This window comes from Polyodon spathula, chromosome 26 (assembly GCF_017654505.1).
Source record: "Polyodon spathula isolate WHYD16114869_AA chromosome 26, ASM1765450v1, whole genome shotgun sequence".
NCBI classification, from domain to species: Eukaryota; Metazoa; Chordata; class Actinopteri; order Acipenseriformes; family Polyodontidae; genus Polyodon; species Polyodon spathula.
The window spans coordinates 12,827,106-12,836,662 of record NC_054559.1 but is presented as its reverse complement, the minus strand read 5'-3'; the positions used below and the strand labels follow the sequence as shown (position 1 = coordinate 12,836,662).

The 9,557-nt window shown below is 39.2% G+C and overlaps 1 protein-coding gene across 5 annotated transcripts in view; it reads right to left on the bottom strand.

Annotated features, from left to right (window-relative positions):
- Window positions 1-3,413: 3,413 nt before the first annotated feature.
- Window positions 3,414-9,557, bottom strand: part of LOC121300812 (F-box/LRR-repeat protein 16-like) — a 28,257-nt gene continuing 22,113 nt past the window's right edge. For 4 of the 5 annotated variants that reach the window (XM_041229696.1, XM_041229693.1, XM_041229694.1 and 1 more), the window contains 4 exons: window positions 6,865-7,373; window positions 6,141-6,225; window positions 5,772-5,835; window positions 3,415-5,535 (listed from right to left, as the gene is read on the bottom strand). In XM_041229696.1, the coding sequence (XP_041085630.1) occupies window positions 5,387-5,535; window positions 5,772-5,835; window positions 6,141-6,225; window positions 6,865-7,373 (807 nt within the window). In that variant the 3' untranslated portion in view covers window positions 3,415-5,386. Of the gene's footprint in view, window positions 5,536-5,771; window positions 5,836-6,140; window positions 6,226-6,864; window positions 7,374-9,557 lie in introns of all 5 variants that reach the window. The other variant, XM_041229697.1, reaches the window with a different exon arrangement.

Sequence of the window (9,557 nt, the reverse complement as noted above, 5' to 3'; positions counted from 1 at the left end):
CGCTTGGGTAGCAGTTATTACTTGAATTCTCCAATTAAATTTTTAAAAATGTGACTATTTAACATCATTGCAAGAAACAGGGTCCCCTTGACCATGTGTCCCAAAGTTCACTGAGATGCAGGACTACAAGTACCAGAATGCATTGCTGAAGGAGTTAATAAAACTGCCCGGTGAACCAGGAGCCACAAGGTTACTAAGCAAAAACGTCTAAAGATTTCAGCCATCTAACCTTTTTATTGTAGTATTTGCAAGCAGATTGCTAATAAGTGGTAGTATTAACTTAGTTACGTTACTTTTTCATCCAACTTTAGGCAAATACGTTATAAAAACACACACACAATACTTTGACAAGTTTTAAGGGATGCAATGATAATGTGATGGTTTGTGCATTTATCTCCCTTACCAAAAGGTACTAACAGTATTTCTATGTTACTACAGCTGTTCCTCTGCTGTATTACAACTAGCAGCAGTATAGGTGGCACCTAATGACGAGGATACAGGTTGCTAATATAGCTGGGTATTACAATGTTCTGATTTATCTGAAAACATACACTAGGACTGTCTTTAAAAACTTTAAGTTTTATCAATATCAATCGTTTTGTTTTGTTATTTGGTACTTTTTTTAAAGTTGCCACAAGGATAGTGGGGTCAAATTAAAACTATCATTGGGTTAGTGGCAGCAGTACTCCTAGTACATTATATTTTTGGGTAAGAGATGCTGCCATCTTTTGCAGGTTACCCCACACCTGATAAAAACATAATTATCTCACGATTCAGAAAAGCGGTGCACTTTTATACACTAGGATGCTGTTTTCCAATGCAAACCACACACCCATTTAATACACTATACTCTAACAAACCAATATATGGTTCTGAGTGTATATGCCAAATATATTCCATACCCACAAAGTGCAGAACAGATTCAAGTGGGTTATGGCTTTCTTCATGCAGGAAATCATTTTTGCATTAGCTGCTAGTAAAAGGTGCTTTTCATTACAATCAATCAATTTGTTTTAAATTGGCAGAAACCATAAACTACGCAGGAACTCCACAACAGGGATTACTCTTAACCAGTACGCATGCCCCTATTAATACCATTATTATTTTTACAATTTTTATATAGATATATTTATATACTTTATCTTTCTGTAATAAATATTAACAAAAAAAAAAGTTATACAAGTGTTTTTTTCACTTGATCAACCACAGCAAAACCATTTTTATTAAAAAAAACACTCCTGAAAAGAAAAGTAACAAATGCTTCTATGTAACACAGGCAGAGTGCAGAAGAGTAACTGCTTCGTGATTCCTATTAATGTTTAGGGCTGCAATGGTTGATGAGTGGCCATATGTATAAAGTGCCCTCCTGATGAAAAGAACAAAAATTTCAAATAGATTCTCCCACTTTCCCACTGTCTCTTCTCATGTTGGATAGTAATAGGGCATTTTATTTAGAACACTACAGTAGCATGCTCATAGTAACTTAAGTCCCTGTATTTGCGATCATATAAATCTTCATAGAATTAAGACTACAGTACATAGTTACATTATTTTCGTTTTTGTAAAAGTAAAACTCCATACCACAGGAGTATGACAGTAAGGAGGAATTCAGTCAAATGGTACCATTTGCTACTGTAGCGATCAAAACGCTTAACCTGTAGCCTCTGAAAAACTGAAAAGTGTATATCCCAACCTTTACATGTTCTTCTGATTCTTGGTTTATAAAATTCATTGGAGAGTAATCACTTGTGTCAGAAGAACTCAATATCGCAGAGGCCTGTGGTACTTCATCTAGAACTTTTGGGCAACCAGCCTTTGGAACGTCTCCAATAAGGATTACATGGCTCTTCCAGGATTCCAAGCACCTGGGAATTAGAACCACCAGCTTGACTGTAGGGAAGGGTTAATTTCCTACAGCTACAACTATATTTCAAAAACGTAAGCAACAAAACTGGACTGTCATCTAAGCTTCCTGAAAATGAATAGTGCACAAAAGGCCAAATTACAGAAAACTGTAAACAGACTATGTAATTCATCTATTAAGAAAGTTCACTTTAATTTGAAGCTGAACAGCTTTCATTTGGTACCATTGTTTGTGTCCAGATTTCCATAAATAGTAACTCATTGCATGGGGGACGGGGGGACGGGGACGGGGGGACATCACTGTATTAATAACAGTGGTTCCCTAGAGAATCACCTGTTATGTAGTTCCACAGAAGGTTTTAAACATGGCCTAGTACTGGCTATGTGCTTCAGCAAGCCCTTTGTAGTTGATAGTGTCACTATCCAATGGAAAAGTCACAGTGTGAAAGCTGGGCTGTATTATTATTATTATTATTATTATTATTATTATTATTATTATTATTATTATTATTATTATTGACCTAGTTTATACATGGTCATCAATAAATCAATCAACAAATAAATACATAAATAAATGAATATATACAAGACACATAAATAAACATACAAATAAATTACTTTCAGTATTCCCTTTTATCATGGTTAAGAATGGCAAGGTAGTGGGGCTACAATGGCAATGGCTTGGTGCTAAACTTTTGCGTATTTGCTCTGCCCATTACAGAACAGCTAGTTTATATATAAAGTCATTATGGGCAGGAGCCAAACAAGACAGGTTTTACCTCAGGCATAAAGTTACATACAACTATATCACTGCTTTCTGGAAGCCAAGCATGTTGTGTGCTGAAATGAACAGTTGAAGCATGCAAGTTATTTGCTATGGCCATTTGAACCCAGCTCCTACCTTTTTAAAGGCTGCAGTAACATTAGCTCAGTAAAAAAAAAATAACTGTGGCTGGCCTTTTAATACTCACTACACTGTAGGCTTTGGGATGTTAGGTGGATGGATTTAATGTTTTTGTTCAGCTGTTCTCTGTAAGATACTCAATAGTTCTGAACAGCACTACTGTAAGGCTGTTTCATGGATTTAACAACGCTGGTCCAAAGTATCTGGTCTAGAAAACATAAGGTAATTTAAAATCCCTTCCAAAGTCAAATAAAATATATTTTTTGAAAGCCACCTGAAGTTTGTGTTATATACACCAATTACCTAGTTATGCATTGCTGAGTTCTTAGATGATACAGTGCTGTTTAAAAATGCAGCGAGGAAGGCCCTGTAAGATACAATCCAGGCGTCACTTCTCACTGTATAGCAGAAGGTCTGTTTTATCTAAATTAACCCCTCTGTTTAATCTCCCAGGGGTTATTAATTGAACGACCCCTAATCAACATTGTTGTAAATACAATAAAAACAAAACTGAAACAGTTGCAGGTTTACACACTGAATCATGACGCTGTTTTAAGCTGTGTTAAAATAAACCCTCCAAAACCTATTGTATTTCTCTATTCCTCTGCAAACAAGATCACTGTTAAACCACCACCACCACCCCCCCCCCCCCCCCCCCCAATATTCCTACACTTCTCAACAGCAACCGCAGGCTCCCCCAGTCACTAACTGTTGTGGCCACAGGTGAGCACTTCTTTCCTTTATTCACATAGTTAATGACAAAAATTGCTCTTGTAGTGTAGTCGCCCGCCTATAGTCCTACTGCCATGCTCAGATCTCGGAAGATAAACAAGGCTGGGTGTGGACTTTCAAGGACAATTAGGAACTCAACCACTGCCCCAGCATGGAGTTAGTGTAGGGGCCGATGTGGAGGAAGAAGGAAAACCAAAATTGTGTCTCTGCCAACATTAAAAATCATATGTCTGCAACCCTCAATGATAAAGTGAAGCAAGAGGGCACTGCAACTCTACACTTCTTTACCAAATGCCCCTCATAACACTGACTTCCAATTCAGGATTAAACAAAGACATAAGAGAAGAAATACAGATTTATAAAACAAACATCACAGTACTGCCATTGATTGGCCAAGAGGGAAGAAGACACTTAATTTACAGTGTGGTAGTAATGCCATTTCTTCTGCTGTTGATTTTATACACATTCTTACCAAATATGCATTTCTTGCAATTGTTTCAATAAATTTGAATTTCCGTTAAAATGTTTAAATTACAGTATTACTGTATTTCAAGCAATCTGTAATAGCATGTGCTGTACTTTTATAAGTACAGACAGCAATCTAAACTGGCTGTGTGTGAAGGTAAGCTTAAAGGAGTGCATTCGCGCCACCTGATGACAAACTTCATACAATAGATGCGTGCCAACAATCACAACATCCTAAAATATTATTTTTAGAACTCTGTGATCTCAAATGCATTGCGGTTTCTAAGCGATGACTGTTACTAGGTTACCAAGCAGCATTGACAGAGATGGCTATTACTGTAGATCTCAGCAGCTAGCTGGTGCTTGTGTACCTGGTGTTTATGGATCTGAATGGGATCTAAAACATTATTAACAACCAATGCAAATGCTCTCTTAATGGCGTGTGAGGTAACGGTGGCCAGCTTTTGCCAGAAACACTCATCTCAAAACCATCAAATCAATTTGCTTTGCTACAAATCGGAAGAGACCAGGTGGGGTTTGGTGCAAAGCCCCATCTCCTTCAAGCTAGGAATTTGTATCCCAAAAATCATTTAACCTCACACAATTCAATTCATAACAAATAAATTGAAAGAAAGGCCAAGCTGGGCATATTGTCCCTTTGAACCCATCTACTACCCTTTGAGTCCTCAGATGCCCCAACCCAACACCAGAGCCATTCCTGATAATAAAATACATAAGGTATGAGAACTCGCATGTTACTAATGGGGATGTATTTGACATCACACAGGGTGTCATTTCTGCCTTAGCAGGAGAAGTTGGAAACTCTTGACTGCTTGCCACAAATTTAAATTTCCTTAGTTAAAAATCATTAAAAAAAAAAAAAAAACAATAAGAAAGCATGACAACAAGTGGGTAAGCGTGCAGTTCGGACATAAAATGTACATTGTTTTTTTTGTTTTGTTTTGTTTTCTTTCTTTAAAAGACAGACATGGAGAAACCGGCTTCAAGATCTGAACAGACCAAAGATAGCCAGACGCCAACGCTTAGTGCCGTGCACACTCTGAAAGAAGCCTAGTCACGTCTCTTTCCCTCTCTCTCGCTCTCTTCCAATTCACCAGTTCCCGTTTGGATGCCTAGTACAAAGACACAAGATGATCGGATGAACCTGTACAAGCACCCCTTTGTAAAAACACTGAATGATGTCACACCAAAGCAACATTTTTTAAGTTTGTGGAATTTGTTGTTGTTTGTTTTAATATTTATTTTTCTCTTTCATCAAGCCGTTCCTTCTCTTTCGTTCGTTCTTGCTTGCTTTCTCGTTTTTGTTTTTCTCCCAAGTTCTGCATGAAATAAGTTGGTCAGCTCTCAGTTTTGATTGGAGGAGAAGGTTTGGTGCTCTGGCCAATCGCCCGCATCCTCTCACTACTCGATGACCATGCACCGGGGCAGGTGCTGCGAATAGTACTTGAAGAGCTCAGGAGTGGCCCCTGGGCAGTTGGTCAGTTCCAGTTCTTCCAAGTCCTGAAGCTGAATGAGACCTGACAGCCCGGTAGTGGTCAGCAATGGACAGCCTAAGAAGAAAAAAAAAAAAAACGTGAATTTAACAGCAAACAATTACCTTAGGAAAATCCCCTTTAAAATGTTTGTGCATTAGAAGACTGAAAATGCTATCATGACATCCTATTGCTGCAAGTACTTGTTCAAAGTGGTTGACAACAGGAACTGAGGTTGCTGTTGATCTTCAGGCCTTGAACTGGACAGAATACTTTTATAAATAAATAAATAAATAAAAAGGCACAATCTGTACCTGCTAAAGACAGGAGGCGTAAACTTCTCATCCCAAAGAGGTGTTGTAACCCGAAATCTTGTACCTTTAAAATAAAACATGTGTTATCCATTTTTATTCAATCATTCAATCATTTATTCAATCGTTTCTACCAAGCAAACTGTTGACACATGAACCAGTTTTACCCCAATGTGATTAAATTCAAGTTTATTTTGTTCCTTCGAAGCATATGAAATTCAGATTTTGCTTTTCCCTGTTACGCAATAATTGTCCCCCACGTGGGTGATATGCAAAGGCACACCATAATATCTTCAAGGGAGATGATTTCCAAAAAGTAACTCATACTAAACCTGTCTGCGTGAAGTCTCCTGAAAAGGCATATTGACATACCTGGCAGCACCACCTCAGGTAGAGGCTGCGGAGGGATGACATGGTGGAGAGGTACCCGAGACCTGTATCTGTGATCCGAACACACCTGGGGCGGGCAAGAGCAGAGGTGAGGGCAAGGGCACAGCATAGGACTGCAGGTGAAGGCATTTAACAGACTCACTGTGTTCCACAACATGGCTCTTTCTTTGGTAAAAAAAAAAAAAAAGCAAGTACAGTAGTCTCTGGTGAAGAGAACACCCCTCAGTAAGAAAGCAAAGAGATCTTTTAGCCGAAGTGTTCTCTTAGACAGAGTTGACCACTTGAAACAATATGCCAAGGCCAATCACAATATGAATCAATAATTACAAATGTATGTATTACTCATGACAATGAATCGCTACCTGTGCCAGAAAGGTGTTCTTTTTAGCAAAGTTCCTGTTCCTTTAGGCGGAGCATTTACAATGGGGAAATTCCGTTTCACCACAACGTTGTTCCCTAAGCCGAAGTGTTTGCTTAGGAGGTGTTCCTATACGCAGAGACTACTGTACAGTGAAAATGCAGCATATTGACATTGACTGAAGTGGTTTCTTAGGGTAGATGCTACTATTTAGTCAGTTTTTTAGTAAAGTATATATATTTTTTTTGTATGGCTTTATAAAAACTACCTGGTTTTTCAGTATGGCTCTTGGAGGATAGCTGTCCTAAGAGAGCTGCCATGTATTAACCGATGGGCAAACATCCCTACCTGTCCAGTATGAGCTCCTCAAGCTTGTGTAGGTCACAGGCGATGTACTCCAGCGCCATGTCTGTGACGCGGGGGCACCAGGACAGGTCTAGGCTGCGCAGCTTGCGAAGGTTCTCCGCCACCAGCTCCACGCCGTCATCGGTGATCTTGGAGCAGCCTGACAGGCTGAGGGCGGTGAGGTTGGGCAGGCTGTGCACCATGTTGACCACGCCGTGGTTGGTGATCTCCCAACAGGAGTGCAGGCGCAGCGTGTGGGTGGTGTAGCCCTGCTTGGCAGTGAAGTAGGCCATGGCTGTGTCAGTCACGTGGTAGGCCTGCAGGCTCAGCTCGGACAGGTTGGGCAGGAGCTGGGAGATGGCAGCGATGGCATCATCCGCCACATTGATGCAATCGCTAACGCTCAGGGAGGTGAGCCGCGCGTTCAGGCTGGACCACAGCCCCGCCTCTGTGAAGTCATTGCAGCCAGACAGCTCCAGGTGCACCAGGCCCTGCATCTGCTCCAGCATCACCTGAGGGACGGGAGCAGGGAAATGGGAAAGAGGAGAGAACCAAGAGCTTTTAAGGCATTCTGTAAATTCCTTCACAGCAACAAAACCAGTGTGAATGAACTTTTGAAGGCTATTGTACATATTGAAAAACAGTTGTGTGGTATTAATCAGTGGGCAATTAGTAAATCATGGGTCTATTACTGGACCAAATACTCTCTACATTTTGTATGTCTATTACCATGCATTGTCTTATAGAGGCAGGGTTTTTCTGTGAAAATACATTTTCATTATTCCCATGCCAAATTAAATCATGAAAGGTGTGCATGCCCTTGATGATATTGGAACTCCCCAATACAGGTGCCTGCTCTCTAAACATCACCCAGAAATGAAGAAAACAACATGAACACTTTTACAAATGTAATGCATCCACACAATCATACCAAACTCAACAGGCAAATGAGTTAGCGAATTAAATCCAACGTTGGGGAGATCTAACCAGACGACCTTAGACAGCAAGCAGTGTTTAGGAGACACCACGGCGTTCACCAGACAGTCTGGCCACAAGCCCCTCCGAAATTCTCTCATGCAGAGCAGAGTTTCAGAATTGATCCTGTACTTGGCTGGATGCCAGTAACAAAGATGGCCAAGACAGCAATTTTTTTTTTTTTTTTGTTACTTATATAAATGCAAGGGAGGGAATAGAAGAGCTGCACGACTGCTAAGTTTATTTGTCTTAAATATTCATTACAGAGCATTTCTATTTAGTTAATACACCACAATACTAAATATTTGACAGTGGCTACTGTCTTCAGTGGTTGTGTATCAGTTGTAAGGCAAGGCTCCAAGCTAAAAGCAAGGATAATTGTTCAGTTCAGGATTGTGTTCATTGGTTCTTGGGAAACTAGTAAAGCATCTGTACTTAACCAGATTCATCAAACCCATCCTCCCCGAGCACTAAACTTAAAACATCAAACATTTATATTACCAAACAAAAACAATGTGAACATTTAATTAACCTCAAAAACACTGACATTTTCTACAAAACTGCAAATGGATTTTGAAAATCATAATTAGAAAACTTGCCTACAGCGATAGCAACCATTACAATTCTCGGTGTACAGTTCTTGGTATATTTTTAACATCCTGTGTTTTTTCAAGAATGTTAAATTTCAAGGCTTATAAAGCTCCTTTGTTTTGTAACAGTAACATTTTATTTTCATTTGAGTAAAAAAACAAACTTAAACCTAGCCCATTTCGCATGGGAGCATGCTCTGGAATTGTGATTTAGAATGGCACTTGAAGAGGCACCACAGTCCAAGGGCAGCCAATCTGTCCCTCAAAACCAACAACGCCAAGCTTAACTAAGGCTGGGGTGATGCATTGATTCATCGCATTGTTTGATCACTGTCGAAGGTCAAGCAGGTGCATTGCTTTTTATTGTGGTACTTTTGAAAATAGTTCCTTCCGCCTGCTTGAGTTTTGACTATGCGAATGTACATATATTTCAAAAAAACATTAAGTTAATTTCATATCACAATACATAAACTTATGGTGGATCAGCGACAAAAATCTTTCCAAAAGTAGCCCGCTTGGCCAGAGGCATCTTAAGCATCCCAGCAGTGTTAATCTCCAATGAGAGGCTGATTGTAAACAAGCTGCGTTCCTCTTTAAAAGCAAAGAATATGGATGCTATCCTGTTTCTCAACAAAAACAAGATACATGAAATGGACACTGAAAATGCAGGACTGTTTTTTGTAAATAAGTTATGTTGTTGTTGTCGAAGACGAACCATTCGATACTTGGATTTACTTGTTTGATCATTCAATGGATTGTTTTTGTGCTTTTATCACCACTTGGCACCAAATCAAGACGAAAATAAGGCAACATATTTTTTTTAGAGAAGTTATGCTACTGTCTAATTGATATAAAGTAATAGTTATCTATAATTTAGTACCTATTCAGTATATTATCAGTAGCTCTAAATGTATTACTTCTGTTAGTTTTGGTGACATCTTTTTAAGGGCATCGATGGTAAAAATAAATAAATAAATAAATAAATAAATAAATAAAAGACAGCCTCGTCGCAGCCTTAGGCTTGACCAAGCAGACAGCAGTGCTTTGATATTTCACAAAGGCTTTTATACAGCCACAAGAGTGAGATCAGATTTCCCTGCATTAAAAAGGAAATAATTTTGTTTTAAACCA